Source organism: Carettochelys insculpta, chromosome 1 (genome assembly GCF_033958435.1).
Source record: "Carettochelys insculpta isolate YL-2023 chromosome 1, ASM3395843v1, whole genome shotgun sequence".
Taxonomy (NCBI): Eukaryota; Metazoa; Chordata; order Testudines; family Carettochelyidae; genus Carettochelys; species Carettochelys insculpta.
In genome coordinates, this window is record NC_134137.1 from 172,536,611 (window position 1) to 172,564,580 (window position 27,970).

The 27,970-nt window shown below is 43.7% G+C and overlaps 1 protein-coding gene across 1 annotated transcript in view; it reads left to right on the forward strand.

The window, feature by feature from the left end:
- Positions 1-18,561: 18,561 nt before the first annotated feature.
- LOC142006901 (cystathionine beta-synthase-like) overlaps positions 18,562-27,970 on the forward strand; it is a 45,447-nt gene continuing 36,038 nt past the window's right edge. The window contains exons 1-2 of the mRNA XM_074983409.1: positions 18,562-18,740; positions 27,066-27,172. Coding sequence (XP_074839510.1) covers positions 18,562-18,740; positions 27,066-27,172 — 286 coding nt within the window. The remainder of the gene's footprint in view (positions 18,741-27,065; positions 27,173-27,970) is intronic.

Below are 27,970 nucleotides of genomic sequence, written 5' to 3' on the forward strand. Positions count from 1 at the left end.
CAGGAGCTCCTGGATAACTCAGTGGATGGGTAATAAAACATTAAGATCCCCTGCATGCTGCCTAGATTACGTGCTCAAATGTAAGTCACCTGCATAGCGTTCGTAGGTCTATCAAATATGTTGAGCAGCATATAGAAAATTTCAGCGCAATGTCTAGTGGACAGGTTGGAAACTGGCTATTGCAATGATGCAGCTTTCATGGTGGTCACAGCAGAGAGGCCAATGGCTAACTGGGCTTGGGGCACAGGGCAATCTTAGCTGTAAGAAAAAGGTGCCTGCCTAGGCTGCTGCTTTCAGTGAGGCAGCAAAAGAGGAGTCACGCCTAACCAGCCTGCGTTTATACCCACTTGTGTTCTCCTCCTACTCCAAAAAGGCTTCCTGTTGTTGCTCACTTGTGTGCAGCCGTTCCAAACACCCCCACAAATCCTTTTGTATACTGACTGCTTGAAGCACAGAGCAGCGAGCCTGACGGACCCTTTTCTTCTAAAGGCAGCTGCTGTAGGATGACTGGTCAGAAACAGGGACCCCTTTGGGTAGGACTAAGTGACGCAGATGGGAGATCTGATGGAAGGGATATGGAGCTTGTGTTTGTAAAACAGGCAGGAATCCCTGGGACTGATGAATGATTGATTGAATCCTCTCCTTCCCTTGAGGTGCGCCCCCCTATAAGAGTGGGACTGTGCTTGGAAATTTTGCTTGGAACTGTCTTTACTGAAGCTGTTCGGTAGGTAGTCACAAAGCCACTTTTCATCAGCAGCAACTTCCCTTTGAGAAGACTGTCCTCTTGCAAAGGGAGATATGTCTGGAGGTCCCTGAGTGGTTGACACTGAAAGATGCAATCTTTTCCCTTACGAAAATTTCACAAGTATTTCCTATTAAGATTGGCTAGAAATGCATTTCTGAGTTGAAAAATGGCATTGGTAGGGATTCCAGGTACATTAAACTTTCATATCTGGCAGCCCCAGGACCAGGTGGTTGCTAGATATTTAAATATTTGGGATACTGGAGAGGTATACCTAGCAATGCATAACACTGAAGAAAAACAAGATTAGATATTGAGAAACAAACAAAAATGTGTGCAGAATACTTTCTTTGCCAAGAGCAGTCATATTGTGCACTGTCAACTCATACTGTATTTGCTCTCTTTATTTGTATTTGCTTGCACTGTACTGTACTTATGGAAAACGTAACTGAAATTTACTTATGGGTAAAATACCAGTTATTTGCAAGTTCCTGGTGATAGAATGCTGGATATGAAAGAGTTAACTTTGTACCATTTCCCTGTGACTCAGCTCAAATGTGCATCTTTTCAGTCATGACCAGTGTCCTTCCAGGAGAAAGGTGGATTCCTCACTTCAGCTCTAGTCCATAGAAGTAGGAGAATGCCTCCTATCTGAAATTTGAGGTGACTAAACAAATTCCTATTTCAGCTCAAGTGCAGAAGATGGGAAAGCCAAACTGTCCCATTCTAAATGTTGCCAGAGCCCTTCTTTATCACTTCAGTAGAACAAAGCTCTTTAGAAAATTCCACCTGGTTATTTGTGGTGGTGGGGGAAAAACCATGCAGGGTCAAACCATCTCTTTCAAGAGAGTTAGGAATTGTGGTCGTGTGCAAACAGCTAGCAAGTCTGCCACCCTTCAGGAGCTAGGGCCTGCTCAGCTGGGGGTCAGGAAACTTTTTTTCACTTTTCTAGGTCGTATTTCTTATACTAAAACGCGACAGAGGAGTTAATGGGGCTCAGCTCAGATTTCTGCAAAATGTTATGCCCTGAGTCTGGCCTTTCAATATGATGCAAAATTTGGAAGAGCAGTTCTGCAAGTTATTGGCAGAGCAAACCAAACCTCTTTTATGTACCCCTTGACACTTTACTCTGCTTGTCCAGCTTGAGGGTGATAGTTTTTGAACAGCACATCTTCTCAGTTCCAAAATTTCTGGAAATGTTCTGGCCATTGAGTAGCAGAACCTTTGTTGATTTTGGTGAAAATTGGAACACTGGTGGGCAGATACTGGAGAGAGAGAGAGAGAGAGAGAGAGGGAGAATTTTCTGGGGCACACCACAGCTTTAGTTGGTTCTGTACGCATCGCTGGATCAAAGACCTGGCTGATACTCTGTGTGATGATTTGGGAGAACTTACGTGCAAATTATTTATTCAGATAAATCTTGAATCTAGATAAATTCAGATCTAGTCTTGACTGGAACGCAGGATCTGGTCCAAGAGGTAACTGTTACTGGACCGCTTGGAAATAGTGACCACAATATAATAACTTTTAATATTCCTGTGTTGGGAAGAACACCGCAGCGGTCAAACACTCTGGCATTTAATTTCAAAAAGGGGAATTACACTAAAATGAGGAAGCTAGTTAAACAGAAACTAAAAGGTAGAGTAATTAAACTAAAATCCCTGGAAGCTGCATGGAAACTGTTTAAAGACACCATACTAGAGGCCCAACTTAAATGTATACCCCAAATAAAAAAGCACAGTAAGAGACCTAACAAAGAACCACCATGGCTAAACAGCCATGTTAAAAAGGCAGTGAGAGAGAAAAGGGCAGCTTTTAAAAAGTGGAAGTCAAATCCTAGTGAGGAAAATAGAAAGGAACATAAACACTCCCAAATTAACTGTCATAATGTAGTAAGAAAAGCCAAAAAAGAGTTTGAGGAACAGCTAGCCAAAAATTCAAAAAACAATAGTAAAATGTTTTTTAAATACATTAGAAGCAGGAAGCCTGCTAAAAAAGCAGTGGGGCCCTTGGATGATAAAGATATAAAAGGAGCGATCAAGGAAGACAGTGCCATTGCGGAGCGATTAAATGATTTCTTTGCTTCAGTCTTCACGGCTGAAGATGTTACAGAGGTTCCTAAATCTGAGCCAGCCTTTTTAGGCGACAAATCTGAGGAACTCACTCAGATTGAAGTGACATTAGAGGAGGTTTTGGAATTAATTGATAAGCTGAATAGTAACAAGTCTCCAGGACCAGATGGCATTCACCCAAGGGTTCTGAAAGAACTCAAATGTGAAATTGCGGAGTTATTAACAGTGGTTTGTAACCTATCCTTTAAATCCACTTTGGTACCAAATGACTGGAAGACGGCCAATATAACACCAATATTTAAAAAAGGCTCTAGAGGAGATCCTGGCAATTATAGACCGATAAGTTTAACATCAGTACCAGGCAAATTAGTAGAAACACTAGTAAAGAGTAAAATTGCAAGGCACATAGAAGAGCACGAATTGTTGGGCAAAAGTCAGCATGGTTTCTGCAGAGGGAAGTCGTGTCTGTCTAATCTATTAGAATTCTTTGAAGGGGTTAATAAACATGCGGACAAGGGGCACCCAGTGGACATAATATACCTAGATTTCCAGAAAGCCTTTGACACGGTCCCACACCAAAGGCTTTTATGTAAATTAGGTGGTCATGGGATAGGAGGAAAGGTCCTTTCATGGATCGGGAATTGGTTAAAAGACAGAAAACAAAGGGTTGGAATAAATGGTAAATTTTCACAATGGAGGGGGGTAACTAGTGGTGTTCCCCAGGGCTCAGTCCTGGGACCGATCCTGTTCAACTTGTTCATCAATGATCTAGAAAATGAGGTAAGCAGTGAGGTGGCAAAGTTTGCAGATGACACCAAGTTGTTGAGGACAGTCAAAAGCAAAAGGGATTGTGAAGAACTACAAAAAGATCTCAGCAAACTGAGTGATTGGGCAGCAAAATGGCAAATGAAATTTAATGTGGGTAAGTGTAAGGTAATGCATGTTGGAAAAAATAACCCAAATTACACGTACTACATGATGGGGTCAAATTTAGCTACGACAGATCAGGAAAGGGATCTTGGAGTTATAGTGGATAGTTCTCTGAAGACATCCACGCAGTGTGCAGCGGCAGTTAGTAAGGCAAATAGGATGTTAGGAATTATTAAAAAAGGGATCGATAATAAGACAAAAGATATCATACTTCCCCTATATAAAACTATGGTACGCCCACATCTCGAGTACTGCGTGCAGATGTGGTCTCCTCACCTCAAAAAAGATATATTGGCATTAGAAAAGGTTCAGAAAAGGGCGACTAAGATGATTAGGGGCTTGGAAAGGGTCCCATATGGGGAGAGGCTAGAGAGACTGGGACTTTTCAGTTTGGAAAAGAGGCGATTGAGGGGCGATATGATAGAGGTATATAAAATCATGAATGGTGTGGAGAAAGTGAATATAGAAAAATTATTTACCTTTTCCCATAATACAAGAACTAGGGGACACCAAATGAAATTGATGGGTAGTAGGTTCAAAACTAATAAAAGGAAATTTTTCTTCACACAGCGCACAGTCAACCTGTGGAACTCCTTGCCCGAGGAGGCTGTGAAGGCCAGGACTCTATTAGGGTTTAAAAAAGAGCTTGATAAATTTTTGCAGGTCAGGTCCATAAATGGCTATTAGCCAGGGATAAAGTATGGTGCCCTAGCCTTCATAACAAGGGCAGGAGATGGATGGCAGGAGATAAATCACTTGTCTTCTGTTCTCCTTCTCTGGGGCACCTGGCGTTGGCCACCGTCGGCAGATGGGATGCTGGGCTTGATGGACCTTTGGTCTGACCCAGTATGGCCATTCTTATGTTCTTATGTTAGATTGATATTCTATTAGGCAGTTCCTATAAAAATTCTTCTCTGTAGTGCTCATCAGTGCTGATGAGCCCTTAAATATAAACATCTCTGACCAGGTACAGGAAGTGATTGTTAAGGACTTTCAGCATGTGAATAGGCCTTTGCCTGAGGAAAACAAAAGAGCAACTGAATCTTGTAGGAAACCAATTTATTCTGACTTCCCTGACTTAAGATCTGGGGAGGATGGAAAGTGGAAATTTCCTGAAGAGGACAATGGCACAAGGTTATAAAAGTACTTAAAAGGAGAAGGCTCGGAGAGAGATGCAAAAGAGGCAAACAGGATGGGTACATCTACGCTACGGAGCTATTCCAGAATGCAGTAAATTCTCAATTTTACAGACCCCAATTTAGCGGACGTCTGAAACAATGAATGTCCACCCCTCCATTGTTCCCAAAGTCTGCTTAAAATCCTAAACTCTCCCCTCACCCCACAAACAGAATGTTAGGAGACTTACCACTGCCAACACCTGGAGGAGCCACCGTCTCCGCTGCCAGAGCCGCCATGCGCTCCTCCCACTGGGGTGGGGTGTGTACGCAAGCAGATAGCACTTGCATACACACCCCATCCCTGGCGCTAGGAGCGTGTGGCAGCGCTGGCGGTGGCACCAGCCCCCTTCAGGCTGGGGCCGACAGCTCCAGCTGTGCCGTGGTGGGATGCCCAGCTGTGCCATGGCGGGGCCCTTGCTGCTGCATGTGGCAGGACCCCCAGCTGTGGTGGTGGGCTGAAGAGGTGAGTCATGGGCATTTTTTGGGTGGGGGACTAAGGTTGGGGGAACTTGGCAGGGTTGGGTGGGCAGTAAACCCTCCGATTTAATGGACTTTGGGATTTAACAGACACACCTCCCACCCGTTAGTCTTTTAATTCAAGGGTTTAATGTAGCTTAGTTTGGAGTTTTTATTCCAAAATAAGATACTCCTGAATAATGTGCCTATGTGAGGGAAGCCCTGTAAAAAGCCAAATTTATTTCAAATAGCGTGTCCACACACAATAGGGCCTATTTAGATTAGAGCCCCTAGAAGTCTGGTGAGTCGGCTCAGCACTGGCTCTGCGGAGCCGGGCAATAGGGGAGGTGGTTGCTGCCCTCAAGAGAGGAAGCTAGAGAGAATCTTCAACCCAAGAGACAGCCTACAGGCCTCAAAATGGAGACAGACATTTACAGTTTATTGGGGGAAAATATAAAGAAGCACAGTTTATCCCACAGCTTGTATCTGACAAAATGCTAACAAACCACTACAGCTCCTTGATCACAGACAGACATGTTCTTTCCTCTTCCCAACTCTGGAGTAACACAAAAGTGGACCATTCTGAGGGCACCAGCAACGAATAAAGAGCTTAGAAGAAGTGTATTTTAAAATTAATGTGCAGGTGATACAAACAAATTTTGAAAGAGGTGGGATCTATTGAGCTGCACATTGTGGTAACTAAGAGAAATCTTGAATTTACTAAAACATGATTGTTGTATTCAGTTGTTGCACTCACTCAATTTCTGTCCGTAAGTTTAGGACTAGTTTTTGATACCCTCACTCCTGTTGAGCAGTAGCTTAGTTTGTAAGTAATCCCAGTGACTTCAATTAGACTGCATGTGAAATAGGATATGCTCAGCCTGAGCAGAGGTATTAGCAGCTGACCCCTAGTGAAGGTCATTTGACAGCTGCAAAAAGATTGTAAGATTTTTTTTTTCCTTTACATGAAAAAAAGTTTTTTTTGCAGATAGTTTTTTTTTTTTTTTTCCAGGTTTCGGCCATGACAGTGAAGCTTTATGTTCAAATAAGGATTGGATTATACACCTACAGGTCATTCATTCCTTGCGAATCGACTTGTCGCAGTTGTAGTCGGCCCATGCCAGGGAGCAACCTCCACTGCAACTGTTCTTGGTGCTTAGGAGAGGCACACAGCAGTGACCTGAGCGTGGCATTTGCACGTCTTTCAAGCCCTTGTTTCAAAAAGGAGAGAGATGTTGGTTTCAGGGCTCTCCTGATGGACTTCCCATTAGGTTCCATCATGGTTGATCCCCACTCTGACACTCCAAGTGCAGAAAGGGGGTGGTCCTGCAAAATCTTTAAAAATACAGGCTAGTAGTCGCTGCCACCTCCCAAGGGGGACAAGATCTGCCTAACTCAGGAAGACGCACTCAGGACGTCTCCCTTTGGGGTACCCCAAGGTCTTAACCCTCCCTCAGGAGAGAATTTAGACGCAACTGTAATCTACTAGCTGACTCTTCAGTCTAAGGCATGGATATACACAGGCGCTTCCCAGAACACAGGGATCAGATCATTTGCTTAAAAAAGGAATGTATAAACAAAACAAGAGAAAGTAAGTCATATCGTTTGCAGCAGAGAGAGAACTTCCTTGGGATTCAGCTTTAAAAATTATAGGGGAAGAAGTCAAGTCATTAACCAAAGCAACTGAAAAAGACGACAGACAGTCCACACCAAATTCAAAATAACTGTAACCTTATCATGTCTGACTGAACATTTCCCTTCTACTTACCTATCTGTGGCTGATTTTGAGATAGTCAAGATATTTTCTGGATTCACTCCAACTGCTTGGGGAAATTATCTCTGTGTCCTCAGCCTCAGCCATGCAGACCAAGATCCCTCAGACCGCAATTGTTCTCAGCTCCAAAAAGTCTCTCTTCCTTCCCTTGACTTACCTGACCTCCCCCTGCTGCGAGTTATCTCTGTTAAGGGTTAACTCTTTCCCTGCATTCATTCATGACAGCTCCAATGTGAATACTTGAACTTGGCACCAAGCACCAGCATGTCAGGGTGCAGCAGAACTCTTCCCTGGTTCTGCACAAGCCCAGGCAGGGCAGGGGCAAATCTCTGGGATCTAAGAAGGATGGGCCCAGGATGTCAATGCCAGTGGGATCTCCTGTTGTGCTGCAGCAGACCCCTCAGGCCCTGTGGGAGCATGGCTCACCCTCTCGCTCCCCCATTTCTTCTCAGAGCAGTATCAAATTTCTGGTGCTGAGGGCACCCAAAGCTGCCTTACAGAACATACTGTTGATGCTGGTGCCATCCATCCCTGTAGTCACAAGCCCACTCCATAAAGGAGAAGCCAGTCATGGCGTGGCCCCAGTCTCTGGAGAGGCAACATTCCCGCTCAGGTGGAACATCTGAGGCCTCAGCTCTTTGCAGTAACAGCTGCAGAACCCACAGCCTGGCCTGGTCCCCAGTGGGACTTAAGGCCACCATGGATGTCGGGTGGGGCTCCCTGAGACTTAGGTGCAGATCTCCTGAGGCATGCACCTCCCTGTATAGATGGGACACGCGGGACCTGTACTCTCCACAGTCCAAGCATCGTTCAGCAGACAGGTCCCTGGCACAGCACCATTCACTACACCAGCACCACTCCCCACTCGTGACTCCCTGCAGGGTGTCTGTGAGGAACAGAGGGATTGATGGTTCCACTCAGCTTCACGGCACCGCTCTTCTCCTGACTGACAGCCATCCTGCAGCTGTTCTCGAGCCTGCTATAAACTTGCCAGCCCCCGCTGGCCATGCTGCAGGTCACACTCTCCTGAAGACCCATCTCAACTTTTCTCTGCATTCAGGGCATTGGTATCTATGGCCAGTGTGTGGAACTGCACCAACACCAGCCCTTGTTCCTGGTTTCCCCCAGCACGGCACGCTCTGTCAGCCTGGCCTCAGATCAAGCCTCAGTGCCTCTGGCTCAAGTGCCTCATCCAGCATCTCCAGTGCCACAGACAGGATCCCAGACTGCTCAGGGTCCACAGGCCTGGCCATCCCTGTGGCAGCCCTAGAACCTGTGGGGGTTTCCATGCCTTCTCTGACACTTCCACCTCCATGAAACATCCTCTGGTACCCAAAATTTCAAAGGCTCTCACCTCGCAGATGGAACAGGAGGTAGACGCTCAGCCTCCCAAGGAAGCTCTCCCACAGCAGGTCTCTTCCTACTTGTCTTCAGATGAGGCCATCAGGAGGTCTCCCAGATGATGATCAGGCCCACCAGGAATTCCTTAAGAGGGTGGCCACCAGCGTTTCCACTAATTTTTTTCATCCATGTGTGGAATAAATTTTTGTGCACCAGGGCATGTGTGATATGCACCACCAATAGAAACACATAGTGCCGGCTGTGGGCACTCTGCTAATCAGATGGGCAGCACATGCTCTCAGCTTGCAGGGAACACTGGTGACCACCAACCTAAACCTCCAGGCAGAGGAACTCCAGGAACCTGAGGATAACCTCTTTGGGGTGCTGGGGCAGGCAGCCCCGGCAAGGGTGGTCTCACCTCTCTGCAGCAGGGTGGCCAAAATCACCTCAGCTTTGTGGCAAACACTCTTCTCCGTTCCCCACATCTGCAAGCGGGCAGAGTGCAAATACTTTGTACCGGTAAAGGGCCCAAATACATTTATTCCCACCAAGCCCCCAACTCCCTAGTAGTGGAGGCCATCAACCACTGTGAGAAGTAAGGCCAGCCCAGGGCAACCCCAAAAAATTAAGACTTGAAGAGACCTGATTTATTTGTGCGTAAAATTCATTTATCCTCCAGCTTCCAATGCTGGATGGCGAATCACCAAGCCCTTATAGCCTGTTACGAGGTAAACATGTGGCAGGCTCTCACTGAGCTCATGTCCTCTCTTCTGAAGGACACAAAGGCATTTTGGGCCCTGGCAGAGGTGGGGGAAATGGCTGCTCCAGCCAGCCTCAGATGCGGGCTTGTTCTATGGCTTCAGCTGTCTCCCTACAGAGGGTGTTCTGGCTGCTTCTCTCTGGCCTCGCTCTTGAGATGCAGCAATTCATGCAGGATCTCCCCTTTGATGGGGTGGCCTTGTCTGTGGAGCAGACAGACAATAACCTGTGTGGCTTAAAGAACTCCCACACCACCCTCACTTGCTCAGGCTGTATGTCCCGGGGCCAGCACATAAGAAATGTAAGCCATGACTTCCACCTGTTCTGCCTTCCCGACCCCATCAGGACTTGGCTCTGCCCCAAGTATGAGGGATTCAGGAAGAGGCAAGCTAAGCTTCATTCTTCAACACATCCTGGCTCCTCCCATCATAAGGTTGCCCCCCCCAGTACCTCTTTTGGGAGTACAACTGAAGATAACGTACCTCTCAGACTGCCCAATGCTTCCCGTTCTCTTCTCCAGCCATTTGTGCCATTTTTCTCCTAGGCTGGTGCTTTATAACAATGCACTGCTGGGTCCTCAGTATGGTATGAAAGGGCTATACCCTCCAACTCTCTTCCTTCTTCCCACCCCCTCGCATCACATCCCTCCTCAGGGCCCCTTCTCACGAGGCACTCCTCTGCAAGAAGTCAAGGAGTTGTCTGAATTGGACAGTGGAGGAGGTTCCATATCGCTACTAGAACCAAAGGTTTTAAAAAGGTGTTACTTTTTGTTGCCTGAAGCCAAAGAGGAGCACCGAACCATTTGGGGCCTGAGTGGCCTAAACCACTGCCGGGTGAGGCTCAGGTTTTTTATGGTTTCCCTGGCCGCCTTGGATCTGGGAGATGATCTCAAGGATGCATCTTTCCATATTTATTGCACTAGTCCAGGGTCACAGACGCTTCCTGCAGTTTGCGGTGGGGACAAACCACTACCTGTTCGTGACTCTCCTTTTTGGCCTAGCCATGGCCTCTTGGGTATTTCCCAATTGTAAGTTAGTGATGGCCAACCACCTCCGACAGCAGATCTACCCTTACAGGGACAACTGACTCATTAAGGGTGACTCCTGCTACACAGTCTGCAGGGATGGGCTGTAATCTGTTTGTCTACCTTGCTGCAACTTTCCTGGTTGAGGTGGCTGGTTACGATGAGAAATGTTCTGAGGCCCTTTGGGTTAAAAGCTGTATGTAAATGCAAAATCTGAATGTGTCCTGTCTCAGAAGGGAACAGCTGTGCAAAATCTAAATATAACAAACGTCTTCTATTTACTTATGCGATCTGATTTTTTTTCATTGTTAATAACATCTGCAAATGGAACTTGAACATTGCACGGCAGAAAGATAAGAATTAAATAGCCCATGTGACCTTATTTTTATTGTTATACGCTCCTGGTGAAATTAATGGGAGTTGTTCACATAGCATGAATGGCTGAAGGAGTGTTGGAGCTAAACTCTGCTCCCCACAGGGACCGCTGGCTGACCTGCTCCATCGTCTGAGCAAGCACATTGACAAGGCAGCATCAAACTGACCCAGAATGTCTGCATCTTCAGTAAGGAGCGTGCAGGCCAGATCTGGCTGTGTGAGGAGGCTGTAGAGCCACACTGCTCAAACACGCAGCTGATGTTCAGTGCATAGTCTTATATTTAGACTAGATTTAAGCATTTATTGGTTGAAGGTGTGTTTGGGAAGGGAAATATGAAGGCTAGAACAAATCCCTTGGGTTATTCTTTAACTGGAATCTACACAAAACATCATTCTTACTAGGACTCCAATTATTTGGGGGCATGTTTATCTGTGACCTGGAAGACTGGGTCACATCAGATAACTCGGAGGATTGTTCCACTGTGGATTATCTCTGTCAATGTTTTCCAGAGATTTCACATGTGGCAAAAAGGCCAAAGATAATGTCATTCCTGGGCTGGAGCCTCTGTCTGTTAAGTTTATTGCTTAGGAAAGATTTGGGTCCAAAACAAATAGTGCTGCTTTTTATAACCATTGTTCATGTACAACAGCAAATGTCCACGCACACCTGCTTTTTGCTACTCAGACAGCATGCAATAGCTAGGGAAGCCTTATGGAGTCCTTTTGCTAAGGGTGCGAAGGCTCCATAGGTGCAAAACCCTGACTTTGTAATAAAGCTGCTAGTAGCAGGAATCTGGGGGGAAAAGTCCTCTTGTAGCACCAGCTAATTAATCTTAAAATTTGTCAGACGTGCCAGGCACCTAGTCACATGCTACTGGGCCTGCTCACCCTTTATTTTGTATCTACAGTTCTGATTCTGTCACCTTCCTGGGAGTCAGTGCTACTTGGTGTGAGTAAGCATAGCAGAATCAGGCCCAGAAAGTGGGTTTGATTGTAGGGTGCCCAAAGGCCTGAAGAATATTTATACAGTGGGGTGCATCAAGGTGTCTCTGACCCTTTTGTAATGGTCTTAGTTTCTGGTTCAGGAAGGCTCTAAAGCACTTGCTGATCTTTAAGCACATTTTATGTCCTTTGTTAAACTGGGACGGATTTAAGTCTGTGCTTAAGAACTTGGCTGAACTGAGGCCTTAATGTACACATGCCTGGTGAATTTTTAAAATTAAATCTGCACATCCTATTTGTATCGTGGCCATTAAGATTTTGACAGGAATCCCTGTACTAAACCTGTAGACATGCTATGAGATCACCCAATCGGTATCCTTTATTGAGTGTTTTACTTCATCTGATTGGCTTTCTCACTCTCTGCTGCAGACATAAAACAGGTGAGCTACTGCATTGGAGTAGTCACTCAGTAACTACCTTGCAGCCAGGTAAGTGCATCTTAACTAATACTCTAAGTACTTCTGTATAACAGTATAAACTTGTATGTGCAACTTTTATTAATCAGATAACACAGCTTTAATTCTACTGTAGCCCGTGACTTGGGGCCCACATTTTAAAGTTTGATTAGCATTCATTGAGAATCTGTGTTAATAAGTTCTGGATAGCCCGTTCTTATTGGAAAACCTAGCCTTCTATTTGTCTAGTTTGGTGAGATTTTGAAGAGAAACATTTTCTGCTAACTTACTTTTAAATGACACAAAAGATTTGAGTTTTCTTTGAGTGCTGCAAAAGATTGAGAAGGCAAATTAGTAGGAAAATCTTTCTGCTGTGCCGAACCCGTCTTTATCTCTTCATACAGTGTGATGTAGGAAGATTTCTTCCCAGAGCAGGGACTTTTCTTTCATTTAAAAAGTTATCAGTGCAATGTAATTAAATAAGCATAAATAAAATCCGCAAAGGACTTCATACACATCAACCAAGGTGACATGTCCTATGCAGCGTGCTAGATGCAAATTATATAGCTGCTGCTCCACAATTACATGCTTTCCTCTGCCTCTGTCCAGTATGTCTTGTGTATTAATTTAGATGTTAAATTCAGTATGTTCTGTGCATGCACAAATGGTTCCATTTTCAAAGTGCTGCAGTCTTTTTGGATTGAGAATGAATAACTTCACCACAGAGGCTGTCAGGGAGGGGCAGAACTGAATTTTTAACTAGTTGAGGAGAGAATGAGTAGAGCTTTTGGCACATGCAAGAAGTGAGTTTGGGCTTTTAGCACCAAGAAAAATAAATTTTTTTAGCCATCTCTTTAAATGTTTGATTAGCTAATGTCAAAGGCTGTATATAATGTGATTTTCTTTTTTTCTTTTTTTTGTTCAAGTAAGTAACATCCTGATTTCAGATTATATTTAAAGTACCGCATAACTGTGTCCCACAATTTAAGTTTACATTCAAAACAAAATAAGTTTCTAATCTTTATGGCTGGAAGGATAGCCTTGAAAAACAGGGTTCGGGTGTCACCAACACCAGTCAGCAAACAGCCTAAGACAACATCTCTAATAGAAATGTGAACTCTACTTGTTATGAAGCCTAATCATAACAACAAAATATTACTGCGGTCCTCTCCAATTTAGCAATTACATCCCGCTAACATGCTCCTTCCTGCTTGTAGTGATAGGCACTGAGTTAATACTAGTACAGGTACTAGAGGAGGTAGAGGAGCAATGACACAATGAGCTGAGGAGAAATAAAGGGAGTTAAGAACAGTTGAGGTTAGGAATGAGGAAGTCAAGCACTCTCCCCCAAAATTTTAAGTGACGAAGGAAAGATATACCCCTTCCTAGCGTCAAGCTTGTGTCCTGTGACCCTTGTGATGAGAGCTGCTCCTTGGGGAAGTGTGTTAATCTCGGTTCATACTATTTCATTCTATCTCTACATTCTGCACAAGTGATTTGTGCTCTTTCTCCCTTAATTCACAAGGCAAACAAGGATTTACTTAGCAAGACACTCCCAAGCCTGGCAAGCTGGCTTTGTAAGAACAGTAGCATTTTTCAAACTTTTAAAATCTCCAAACTAGTTGCAGGTTTGGTGCAAGTGTTGGGAAGGAGATCAGAACATCCTTCTTTTAGTCATACTGATTCGCAAGCCCTTAGGCATAACCAATACTTTGTCACCCATTGCTTGCCAATGCTTCCAGTTTGTAAAATGCTGGCTGGAGTGAAAGCTGCAGAAACAGTCTCAAGGATCAAGGCGTGTTCTTCCATGGAAAGGTTTATAAGAATAAAACCACAAGTGACATTGCCAACCAATGTTCCCTCTAACCTTTTTCAATTTTTTCCATCCATATGCTGAATAATTTTGTGTGCACTGAGGCATGTGTGACTGTGCACCAACAGAAGAAATGAAAAACCTAGCCGTGGTTGCTCTGCTAATCAGCTGGGGGGTATCTGAAGTGTTCCTGAGCAGCCGCACAAGTGTCCAGCTTAAAGAGAACACTCTTGCCAATCTGTGCGAGTCTCATTAGTCTCACAGTATCTTGTGTTTTCCTTAAAATCCCAGCACTGGGATTCAGGTGATATGAGACTCCGTTTTCTCTTTTTGTTTTCTTTTTTCCCCTCTTTTGTTTGCTTTCTTTAAGGGCTGTATTTAGCCCTTAACATTGTGGAAAAAAAATTGCAAACTGAATTTCAAAGACCAGAACACAACTGAAAGAGCCCCAAGATCGTTGGCTTGACAATGAGACTTTAACCTCCAGTCATAGTTTTTGACTGCTTCAGTTATGGCTAAGGTGGGGATAGGAGGGTTGTACTGGATTAAGAGGTTCCAAGGCACAGAGGAAATATTGTGATCATCCCTGCTGTGGCTTGTGTTCTACAGGCAGTCAGAACTTCCTCCGAAGTAATTCCTCCAGCAGATCTGTTAGAAAAACAACCAGTTTGTTTTAAAATTTCCTGTAATGGCCAATCAATCCACCACAAATCTTGGTAAATTGTTCCAACCGTTGATTGCTCTCTCTGTGGAAAAATCTATGCCCTATTTTCAGCCCGTATTTGTCTAGCTTTAACTGTCAGTCATTGGCTCCTGTTATACCTTTCTCTGCTAAACTGAAGTGCCTACTATAAATATTTGTTCCTCATGTAGATGCCTTCAGACTATAATCAAGTCACCCCTGAACCATCTCTCTGAGTTTCTTGAGTCTCGCTATTTAGCTTAACAATCATTATAAGGCATGTTTTCTAATCATTCAGTCATTCTCATTGTTCTTTGAACCCTCCCCAGTTAATCAATATCCTTCTTGAATTGTGGACATTAGAACTGGCTGGAGTATTCCAGCAATGGTCACAGCAGTGCCCATACACAGCTTAAATAACCTCTCTCCTCCTAGCTGAAATTTCCATTTCTGCATCCCAGAATTGCATTAGCTGTCTTGGCCACACCATTATAAAGGAAGCTCATTTTCAAATGATTATCCACCCGCCACCCCCAAACTCTTGTTTTCAGAGCACCTCTCTTGAGGATAGAGCCCCCTCCTCCACATCCTGTCACTATGGCTGCATTCTCTGTTCCCAGATGTACGTCCAACATGTAGCCATACTAAAATGCTTATTGCTCATTTGTGCCCAGTTTACCAAAAGATTTAGATCATTCTGAATCAGTGACCTGTCATTTTCATTATTTACCATTCCCACAACTTTTGTGTCATCCAGAATCATTATAATTTGTTGCAATGGTGGCAAGTATCAGAGAGGTAGCCAAGTTAGTCTGTATCTTTAAAAACAACAAGAAGTCCTGATCATTTGGAGCATCAGCTTTCGTGGGCAAAGAACCGCTTCATCAAAGCGGGTTTTTGTGCACAAAAGCTTATACTCCAAATGATCTGTTAGTCTATAAGGTACCACAGGACGACTACTTGTTGTTTTTAATGTTTCCTTTCAGGTAATTGATAAAGATGCTAAATAACATAGGGCCAAGATCTCTGCTGATCACACATTTCTTCTTGTGTCCCTTGCCGTCTCTTGTTAATTTTCTATAATTCCTCACTTCTGATTTTTACATTCATCACTTTCAACTTCCTGTGTCTTCCATTTGTTATATCTGTATTACATCTGCCTTTATTTCCTCTTCAGTTTTGGCTTTTGATGAACACAGCCACCTTCCACATTTGTGCGATTGAAGCTTTTTGGGCAACTAGTAAAGTGTTCCTAAATTGTTCCCACTCATCACTGACGTTTTTCTAATTGTATTTTTTTTCTCTTGGCTAATTTGAATCAAAATTGTTTTTAGCTTTGTGAATTGGTTCTATTAAAGCAATAAGTATGTATATTACTAGTCTAGACTTTATTGTGCTTATATAACTGTGATCAACATGTACCTAAGCTCCCATTTTCAGTTCTGTGATCAGTTTCCCTCTTTCTGTTAGGAGAAGGTTTAAGATGGAATTCTCCCACACCAGCTGCAATGGCTTTTGAGTGACAAAATAGTCATCTATTAAATTAGGAAGTTTTAGTACTGGCAGCATGAGACCTTCAGCATATGTCACTCAAATGGAAGTCCTCCCCACGACCACATATTGTAGGTAGTGGTGTAAGAGAGTGGTCATCCTGCTCCCTAGTGTGAGTTGGTGAAGACCCCAACTAGTAGCCCATCTTATGCTTTATCTGTCGGGACATTGATCCATAAACATTCAAGATCATTCTCTTCCAAGTTATCAGCAATACAGAAAAACATAGCAGCACTTTTGACATAGAGGGCCATTTCCCCACTCCTTTTTGCCCACTCATCCCTTTCTAAATAGATTATTACCATTTAGAAACAGCAGCATCTAAAGGCCCCAAACTGATTTAAGGTCCGTTGTACTCTGTAGATCTTTGGATATGGACCTGTATTTTGAAAGTCCCCATTTCAGCAGATGTTTAGATCTGGGGTTTTGATTAAGCCTATAATAAAGATAGAGACCATTAGCAAACTTCTCATGTGGATCCAGATTTGGAGTGTGAACTCTTGATGTTCAGGGATGCCTGGAGCAAATGCTGTACTCTGGAATAGTATAAGCAGACGAGCCATTTCTAAAATTTGGGGCTGGATCATACTTTAATTCCATCTCTACTTTTTAATCAAACCTGAGTCCCACTAAGTCAGTGACCATAATTTCTTTAACTTCCTTAGGACCTTAATTTGGCCTTTTAAGAGATTTCAGACTTGAACCTTTGGACTCCATTAGAAGGGAAGTACAGGAAATGCAAGAGACTGTCCTTCAGGGTTTGCAAATGCTGAAGACAGGTGATGACATTCCTACTTGCAGTAATTACAAAATACAGCACTATAATAATGCGATAAGATACAGCCAGAAGTACACGTGCAGGAGAGCAACAACAAACATCATAAATGATCCCAGATGCATGTCTGTGACCTGAGTTGCAAAGTCTGTTCATTTAATACAGACTGAAACCGAATTTGGCTGGGTCATAGAGCCTCCTCGGGTGCACTGGCAGAAAATAGGCATTTAGTTACTAAATGCACTCTTTTTTGTTTCTTACAATTAGTTCTCTTTTGTCACACGTATTATTGAAGCAGCAATTTAAAATACCTTGCGTAGCTCTGCTACAAGTACCGCCAACCCGAGGAATCCAGTAGCATTTGTCCCCTCTGCTCATTACAACATAGTTGTAATTACTTTTGTGTAGAATTTATTCATGCCCCTGATTCAGCTGTTTGAAGTGTAGACAGGCCATGATTATTTATCCTTCTATGTTTAAGCTTTTCTCAGTTGGCTCCTAAAGCCTAAAATACGTCCCTTTGTCCCTTTAAGGCAATCAATCAGCTCAAGCTGAGATACCAGGAACTGTTGTCAGAGTGTGCAGATGTCAGAACAAGAGATGGAATCTGACCCTCTCTTTTGCTTACTTTGCTGCCATCATTTCACAAGTTTTCCAGTCATCATATGTTTCAGTCTTGACAAGACCTGAATTACTAATATAATATTCAAAAGTCTTTAAACACCAAAGAACTTTCTATTGGCCTTATCTGTGTATCATAAAGTAATAAGGAAAGACTAACCCCTTTTACTGCCCGGAAGATCACGTTCAAGTCCAACTGAAGTTTTTAGCGCACCATAAACTTGAAACACTGTGATATACAGTATGGACCTGCTCCAGCATACAATGAAGTCAATGACCAGACTTTCATTGACATCAGTGGGAGTGGCAGTGGGTCCTATTTGCTAACACCAGGTGTTTGCAAGCGCCTCCAAGGGAAGGGATAAGATTTGTTAATTTAGGAGAAAGAGAAGAGACAATTGAGTTTCTACTGAAATCATCGCTGGGGGGTTTATTCACTTGGAATATTGGCTTCCAGGTTGTAAAAGTCATTGGGCTTCTCTGTAGTTACTTTCATCTGTTTTGGTTTGGGTTTTTACACATACATTGCAAGCTGTAACAAAATTAATTACAACCATGTTTGCTGACAGACTTGCCAGGCTGTTAGGCAAGGTGGAGAGGCAGCTCCTTACTCCCAGAAGGTGTGGGACCTGAGGTGAGAGGGTGGGACCATAGCAGTCAGCCCTCCCCTCAGTGCCATCCAGAGAGCACCACCCAGGGTGCTGGCTGCTGTAACTGCTGCAGTAGTGGCTGCAGTGGCCAGGAACCCCAAGCCCCTTTGAATCACCAGGCCTGGGGCAGTTGCTCCCATTTGTCCCCCGATATCAGCAGGTCTGATTAAAACTGAGGTTCCAGTTCCTTAAATGTGGTGGTGCAAAACAATCCCCTGGACTAAGCAGCAGTTAAACACTGATAGCTGATTTTCCAAACTTGGAAGTTCAGATTAGGGTACCCAGTCTGGCATTGAGGGGACTGTCTATCAGCTGAAACATCCTTGTGCAAAATGATCACCCCACATCCACATGCCAGGCTGAAAATGAAGCTCCTGGACTATAATGGTTGTGTTTTCCGCTCTTCTCCCCTCAGCCCAAGATGGCTTTTGTGTCCACACTGAACAGGAAAATCAAGAGCTGTCCTTTCCAGAATGGCACAGATGTGCAACACAAGGAACCCGAAACCGGCTTTACATGGCTTCCTCCCAACTTGCCCAGCAGGTGCACATGGAAACCAGGGAAGCCAACTGCCACTTCACCTCATTCCCGCGTGCCCTTGTAAGTAACTCTTTTGTGCTAGTTACATTTAGACTGGTTTATATCCTCATTACTGCAAGAAATGCAAAGCATTTGTGCCTCAAGGTTCCACTAGACCAGGGTTTGACAACCAAAATAGCAAGAAGAGCCTCTCTTTTTTTTTTTTTTTTTTGAATTCAGTAAAAAACTCAATAATTCAAGAGTCGCAAGGCATGTAAAATACAAGACAGTCTTTAATAATGTCAAACCATACTTTTTGTAACCCCTATTTTAAGAACAGCGTACACCACAAGGATTTGTAATGTGATACATGTTTACTGGAGGATGTTTACAAACTTTTTATATATTCTATTTCTTCACATTTTACATGTGTGTGTTTGTGCCACTGTCTTCCTGACTTTCACTCCCAAGCCCATTTTAATGATGACATTTTTACTTCACGTTTAATTTCAGATTTCTTTCTTAAAACACGTGCTGCCCTTCACAGCAGGAATGCTGCAAGCTTTGTTTTCCTTTTCAAAATCCAGACTTTCTTAGCAACATGATCAAAACACAGATATGGTATCATATAGGTCAGTGGTTAGCGCGTTGGCCTGGTAAACCTAGGCTTATGAACTCAATCCTTGAAGAGGTCATTTAGGGGTCTGAACCAAATATATTTTTAAAAAATCGGTCAGGAATGGTGCTTGGTCCAGCTCTGAGGGCAGGCGACTGTACCTGATGTCTTCTTGAGGTTCCCTCCAGCTCTATGAGATGTCACGCATTGCAGGGTACCCATTAAAGGGGGAGTCACCCAACATTTTGAGTTCATAAATGGTTTCATATTTCGATATGAGTTGTTCATTGTTGGGCTTTTAGACATTCACCATTTATCAAAAATAATCAGGATGTTATTTTTACTTTGGAATTTTGTCATTGGGAGCCACAGGGAAGTCTTTAAAGAATCGCATGCAGCTCTGGAGATGCAGGTTGCAGACCCCTGGACTAGAATGTTCATAGTCAGAATTCAGCATTTAAAACAATGATTTTGATATATAAAAACTGCTAGTATATCCCTCCCTGTGATCCGCTAATATTTCCTGCTCGCTCATGACCATCCCTTCTTTTTCACCGCAAAGTCTGCCGCTAATACAAGGCCCGGCTCAGTGTACTCATGATCTCTCACTAAAGGTTGCCTTTTCAGAAGGGCCTGCTTACTTTGGCTGCATTGATCTGCAGGAGGATCACACCAGCCCCCTGAAGGTCTGTTGTTGTTTTGTTTAAGGTAGACAAATTAGAATTGCGGCTGTTCAGCAGCTCTCCTGCAAACCAGATCCTTTGAGATTTGCAGGTAGGCACCAGAAAGTAAGGGCTCCAAAATTAATGGGCATTTTTGGAGACTACAGCCATAACGAATATAGACCTCTTGAAACTATTGCTTCCACGTTCCCAGTATAGTCATGTTAAGGTGTTAACCAGGGGCCCAATTCTGTCACCTTTACTCACAGTGATATCTTAATTTGAGAGTGTTTCCATTGAAATCAACGAGATTACTCACGGACTAAGCATCTGGAACTTAACATGAGTAAGGATATCGCCATCGGACCATAAAGGATTAGCCTGTTTCCTCAGATAAGGATCAAGTCCTTACCTGGGCTGGGCCCAGGAGCATTTTGGCAGGAAGAAATGAGGGAACCCTATTTTCTCAAACCCACAGGCTGCATCATGGGAGCAGAGCCCACTTCATGGCTGCTATTGCACAGCCCTAGCAGTTCTGCTGTCATGCCTTGTGGCAAGTAGCTGCAACCAGTCCTTTTTTCCTCTGGCTGAAGCTGGGAGCCCCTTCCTTTCGGAGGCTGGGTTTCCTCTTGATCCCTTGCAGAAGCCTCTGAATGTCTCTCGCCTTCAGTGCCCTGTGTCAAGGCTTCAGACCCCAGGCTCTCTCAGAACTCCCTCTGAGAAGGGAACATCGTGAGGCCTACTCAGAGCTTTTCTTGAGAGATCTTCCCTAAGATTTTTCCAGTGCCTGGTCTCCCACTCTCTGTTGGAGCAGGCTCCATGTTGGAGGAATTGTCATCTCCTGGTCTGTGATGCTTGGTCATCTGACCCAAGCACCGGATGAAACCCAAGAGTTGGGACCAGATGACAAGCCCACCCTATGACAAGGAGGATCTACAAAGTCTGATTCAAGGATACCATTCCCTGATGTACCACTTGTTTGCCTCTGACCCCCAGGCCCAGGTTTCATCAGACCAAAATCCCCTATAGCCCTAGGCTCTTCAGTGTAGTAGTTGTGCTCCCAAATCATGCCCCAGAGGCAGTAAACTTGCCCTGATTGCACTGAAAAAGGGCAAGATGCTCCTCTAAATGAGCACCTTTTCTATGCGATGTAATTTGTTTGGTCTACATCAAATGGCAGTGATACGAGGCAAACAAAATTTCCGCTCCCACTTGTTTGTCCAAGGATCTCAAAGCACTTCACAAACATTAATTAATTAGGTGTTAACCCACCCCACCCTTGTGAGGTACTGTATTATCATTCTACAGATGGGAAATTGACACACACAGAAATTAAATGGCTTTCCCAAGGTCATAGGGAGGCGATAGCAGAGCTAGGGATTGAGTCTACATTTCCTGAGTCCTATTCCCATGCCACATCCTCAAGCCCATCTTCCTTCTCTGCTTTCTGCCATGTTGAGGTAACTCACTAATCCAGCACTGTCCAAAATAAACATACGGCTTTTGAATTGTTCTGCAAGCCAACCCAAACAGACCTATGAAAGTAAGAGCTACACTGAAATTCCAGGACAACTACCATTCCCCAAATATGACTCTGTACATCATGTGGGCCTATAGCCAAAAGTAGCCTCAATTCAGTATTTGATACGTCTTCTGACTGGGGACCCTTTCCCCTCCTCGCAAAATAAATGTACTCCATGAATTTTTGAAGGTGTTCTGCCAAGCATCCCATAGCCCACTGTTAGTGGGATCAGAGGCTAACGTCTTTGGTCTGGGTCTATTATGGGCCCAATCTGGAGCACCTCCCCCAAACTTTGGAGACATCTGTTTCTCAGTGTTGTAGTTGGAGGCAGTCTCTAGGCGTACTCTGTACATGATGGATCATATTGCACTCAAATGGAAGTCTAATCCAAGTCTGTTCCATGTGGAAAACAATCAGCTGTTGCTGCTTGACACTTGAGGCCATTGTCTCTCCTAGTACAGCTAGAGCAAAGAAAGACCCTGTAGACTGTTGCTACTTGGGTCTGTTAAAATTAGTGATGCAAAACATTTTTTTAACGTGTGCTGCTTGTGACTGTGGTGTTCAAAGTCCATTTCCCAGCCAGGGAGCTCCCTCCTCCATGGTGCCCATGTGATTTATTAGTCAAGATCAATTAGGTTTAAAGAGTGCAGGGACTAGTATCAGAGCTGCATGTTGACGAAATATTGCTCTGAAAGTCTCATGTTTTGTATACATTGCTTCTGAAACTTTACAATTGTTCCTGCCTTTCTCACCAGCGACAGTGCAATGTGGTGTCAAAGCCCCTCCTTCCAACTTTTCACTGAAAACATGGGACACTAGTGAGAAATTCTGAATGACTAACAAAGGAGATTGTTCCACCCTTTCTCATGGCTGTGAAACATTTAGCCACCTGATTAAACAGTGCCTTACAAATAGAGTTCCTAAATTATCTTATTCGCTGAATGTCTGCTCACTAAAGGAGCGGCTTTTTCAGTTAGATCCGTTTTCTTTTCAATATGCATGCTAACTGGAAATGACTTATTCTTGGCAACATATGCTACCTCAGGGGGAATCTGAATGAGAAAATGAAGCACGTGTGGGAATGATGATCCTGCAAAACTGTTCTGGATCCCTTCCACCTACATGTACTCCTGTGGCTCTAGCCAGATTCCAACATGCCCCGATTCCTCCACAGATACATCAGTCTTTACAAAATCAAACAGAATATGTGCTTTTCAGATTGCACTAACATATATACGCCTTTTGTATGGCACTTTGTCCAGGGATAATGAGTATTTCTTTTAACTCTGCGTAAATGTCTATATATGGACCATGGGCTGGATTTTTATACCAAACAATGCATTGTGGAGTTCTGATCCTGGAGCAGTCTCATGGAAACTATCAGTTAGTGTAGCAGATTTCCAGACCTGCTGGGGTAGTCCAGCATAGATTGTGAGGGAGATTAGGGGGGAAAAAAAGAGTAGATCTTGTATCAGATGAAGGGGGTGATTATCTAAAGCTCATAAAGGTACAGGACTGAGCTGGTTCTTGCATTGTCTGAGGCAGTTATGCTGCCTCATATGTCAGGTAATGGCCAATCGAATCTCATATCCTGATATGATGAGGTTTTGCTCTGGGCATTTTATACAGTAGCATATTTCACAAAGTAAAATCAGGGTTTCTGGAGTGGAATCCTCTTGTTCCTGCTAATACACAGAGCTGAAACCAAATGCAGTGACACTAAAATACCCCCAACAGTCCTGCCAGTGAACCAAACACATTTCTCAGAGATCCTTAGGTTTACGCATTTCACATAGAAATTAAAAGCTTCTGTATTCCTGTGAGATTTGGCTACCTGCAGTAAAATATGTTGATGGTAAGGAAAGGAATTTGACATGAGTCGAGGGGTGTTTGGTGCCTCCCTAGTTTCATGTTAGATTCTCTATGCTCCATTTGCTGCAAAGAGAGTAAATCAAGGGCTTGGTCCCCAAACAATGGAAAAATTTTGGTTTTGGTCCTTTTCATCCCAGCAAGGATAATTCCTGATGCATGAGGAACTTCAGTAAGAAATAGGGTGACCAGACGTCCCAGTTTTATAGGAACAGTCCCAATATTTCATCTGGATTAAAGAGAAGGCTGAAAGGCAACATAGAATCATAGAATACTAGAACTGGAAGGGACCTTGAAGTCATTTGAGAGGCCATCAGGTCCAGTCGCCTGCACTCACGGCAGCCAAGTACCATCTTGGTCATCACTGACAGATGTACGTTTAACCTGCTCTTAAATAGTTCCAATAATGGAGATTCTACAACCTCCCTAAACAATTTATTCAAGTGTTTAACCATCCTGACAAGAATTTTTTCCTAGTGTCCAACCTTAACCTTCCATACTGCAATTCAAGCCCATTGCTACTTGTCCTATCATCAGAGGTTAAGGAGAATAATTTTTCTCCTTCCTTGTGCCCTTTTATGTATTTTAAAGTATCTCCCCTGTAAGTCGTCCCTTTTCCAAATTAAACAAACCCAATTCTCTCAGTCTTTCTTTATATGTCATGTTTTCTAGACCTTTAATTGTTTTTGTTGTTCTTCTGTGGACCTTCTCCAATTTCTCCATCTTTCTGAAAGACAAGAGCTTCCAAGTAGGTCTTTTACAGCATTTTTGGTGAAAACCCCTCACCTTAAACTGAAGGAATTGAAGTCTGTACCTCTGAGTGTTTTAATTCAATCACTGGTCTGAAGACTGTTCATGTGAGGTGAGCATTTGAGCAGTTATTTTACACTTGGAATGTAAAATTTGAGCTGCCATATCTGAACATTTATTGATTCCAGATGTGGTACATTGCCATGACATATCCATGATGGTCATGGTGTACAATGAAGCTTTGAGGAAACCCAGGGACTAGGCCTTTGAGGGATTCCATGTGTGTGTTTTGGGCCTAAATATTGCTTTAGCTAACAATTTTCTCCTCTCTTCCACTATGATTGTTTCTTTTCACTGTTTGCTGGTCACTAGTGAAGGCAGCCAGTATATTTTGTTAAGAATGCTGTTCTATTCTACAGAACACCTGCCAGGGCAAAGAGGCAACTAAATAAGCAAGTCAAGGATCGAACCATGCCAGTTACGCATCACAAAGTTACTTTGTGTAAATGACAAAATCAAATTTTAATTCTGCACTCCCAATAAACTTACTGTGGCTTCCCCCTGGTCCCCCCTAAGAATGATGTATGGGGAAAGGATCTCCTAATCCTCCTTATCTGTTCTCTTCCACTAAATAGTCAGCATTCTCCTAATTCAAAGTCCTCGGAGCATCTTCAAGCCTTTCTTTTGGTAAGAGGAGTTGTGCACATCCACTACAGAAACAAAGCCATGTGGCTTTTGGGGACCAATTATGAATAACTCAGGCAACTCAAATTCCAAATACCAAGTACGGAGTGCAGAGTTGTGATCAATCCATAGAGCTAAAAAAAATGCAACAAAATATCAGTTTTGAAGGATATGTAAATCTGTACTTACTGCCTTTGTCACCAACAGTACATTTTGGTATTTCCAGGATGACATGGGTTCAGAGTTCAAATCATGATAGCAAATGCAGGGTGTGTTTGTGTATGTGAAATTGTTACTCTCTTCAGAGGAAATATACTGAGAAGACCAACCAAGGAAATGGCTCAGCTCTGTCTTAAGATATGGATTCAATAAACACACACCCTGAGTAGTTTTTTTTTTCTTCCTGTTAGAGCAACAAGTCCAAGGACATAAACTCTCAATCTACTTGGCTCTAGTCCATTTAAATGTGTGTCATTTGTGCAGTATCATTGACAAGCTCTAGTTCCACTAGAGCTGAACAGATGGACCTGGACTGGAAGGCTATAGAGCTCCAGTGAAACTGAGAATAGAATTTAGTTTTCTGTGGAAAAATCAGAGGTCTCTGCTACATGACAGGATGAATATTTCCCTTGTAAGTAAAGGAAGGTCATGTCCGCAACCGATATAAACTGGCAACGTGCTACTGAAGCTGATGGACATCAGCTAAAACTCTGGCTCTGTTTGTGTTACAGACATGCAGCTCAATACAAATGTTTAAAAAATATTGGACCAGCCTTTTGGGGTTCACTGCTTAACTCGTCAGTACAATCATACAACCTCTTTAATCCGCTAACATGGATTTGTCAAGTACGTCTATGCTGCACTAGCTATGAATATTCAGGGAAGCTAGTCCCTCCCCCGACTGCTCACACCACCATGGCGATATTTTATTTTTAGCACAATGGATCTGGCAGAGCTAGTGTGAGTATGTCTTCTCCAGTAAGGCATTACACCACCAACTGAAAGTGACAAATATTGTATGCAAAGAGTGTGCAGCCATAAGCTCTTGGCAGGAAGAAGCTGACCAGATTGATATGTTTTATTGGACCAGCAATAAAGGCACAACCAGTCATTTAAAGGGCACAGAAGTCCAGCTCTGGTTTACTCGCACATGTACTCTTATTCCATGTGAATTCTCAGAGTGAGTCTGATATCAAACATAGGATTCTCTACCTACTTCTCTGGATTTGTGTGCATGAGAGGCCAGTTTTGGTCTAAACTATCTATCTTGGTACCTGTGAGCAGCAATCCACTTTCAGGGTTTTACTCGCACACCCTTTGTGGCATGAGGCTTTCAAAGAATTTCTCGTGGGGGATGTAATTAAAGTACCCAAAGCATCTGAATTAACAAGGTGCGACAACATTGTCTTAAAACCCAACAGTCCTTTAATACACGGGTGTCCGATATGCTCACAGCTTGCCACATATGTAGAGTTGTGGTGATTATCTCTCTCAAGCTGCATGTGGCTCTTGGAGCCTTTAAATGTGGCTGCTCCTGAGATCCACAGGTGGGGATTGCCATCCACCCACTCCACACACATGCCCCGCTGCTTGATGGGAGAAGCAGGTGGCAGCCCTGGCGGCGGTCCCAGTGGCTCTGGCATTGAGTTAGAATAGGGGTGCTGGGGGTGCCTGGCTCTGGGAGAAAGAGAGAGGGCGTTTATTTAGCACAGGGCTGAGGGAATGTGGCCAATATGGAAAGATGACAGCCAGAGCCCTATTGGAGGAATGAATGTCTCTTCTAGATCTGTCCCAGACCTCACACCCCTCCATTAAAAATAAAAGAAAAGTACAGCCAGTGACCATGTACCAAAATTCTTGAAGTGGCCCACCTGCATTATTGCCCACCTCTGAGTTAGAGAGGCTAGGAACAGAAAGTTTAAAAAAAAAAAAAAGGGTGAGGCCACCTGCAGTAAGTTTGAGAAAAAGAATCTTCCAGCAAGTTGCATCACAAAGGCAGCTACAATGAAATCTTTTATTAGGGGTGTTGCTGGTGTAGGTGATGGCAGTATTTCCTGCTATTATACACACCCTTTTGTAGTCCAGTTGACCAAGATTGTCCCCCATTTTTCATCACTGGTGCCTATCATTGGTAGCCTAGGCAATTAGTATGGTTGCGTCCTTCTGCAGTCAAAATCTTCCCTCAGCCCTCCTCCCCTGCAGATGTTTGAAGCCTTTCTTTGCTCTTGTTTCTTTTTCGTGTGGATTTGGATGACAGTCGCAATTATCCTCAGTATATATTTTATCTCTCTCCACCAACACAGGCCAGAAGAAACAAACATCTTGCCGAATATTTTGAAGAGGGTCGGCCGCACCCCTCTAGTTCGAATTAACAAGATTGGGAAGGCCTATGGACTCAAGTGTGAGCTCTGTGAGTACCTCACTTCCATGGCTCTCCTTTCAGATTTTCTGAACTGAGTGACGAGCTCAAGAGCTGGGAGGAGCAAGGCCTCTCTTATCAGAGTCTTTAACTAGAAGGTTGTCTACGCCTAACCGGAGATTGATGCTCTAGAGATTGATCTCCTAGGGGTCAGTTCAACAGACATGCTAAATTGACTGCTCATCGTTTTCCCATTGACTCTGGCAGTCCATGAGAATTAAGAAAAATCGATGGGAGCAATCAACCTTCCACTGTGGGGATGCCAAAGAAGTTTGACTTAGAGTACAGCAACTCCAGCTGCACTATTCATGTAGCTGAAGTTGTATATCTACCTAAGGGTTGAGAGAGTGACCAGAAAGTTGGCATAGCTGGGATAACTTCTGGACCTTGTGTTGGATTACAAGTATCATGGCTAAATCAGTGAGCTGCATTTCAAACTGTAGTGTAACTGCTAGCTCCACTGTGTTTTTGCTGCTGCTGGAACTTATGTATCTTGTAATTTTTAATTGACTTTTCTTTAAAAATTAGGGTGTATGTTGAGGATCTTCAGGTACTTGCAGTACTGAATGCAACTGATGAGTGACAGGGTCACAAGCCAGCAGTTTTGGAGAGAGAAAAATCTCCAAGGAGGGTGTGAGGGCTGTGGCTGGGAGTGTGGGCTCTGAGGTGGGGGTAGACGGAGGTGGCACATGGGGGCCGTATGAGGGGGTCATGTGTGCCAAACATTGTGTGCTGGAGGAGGGGCTGGATGGCGGATGGTGGGGGGGACTAGTGGGAGGGGCTGTAGCC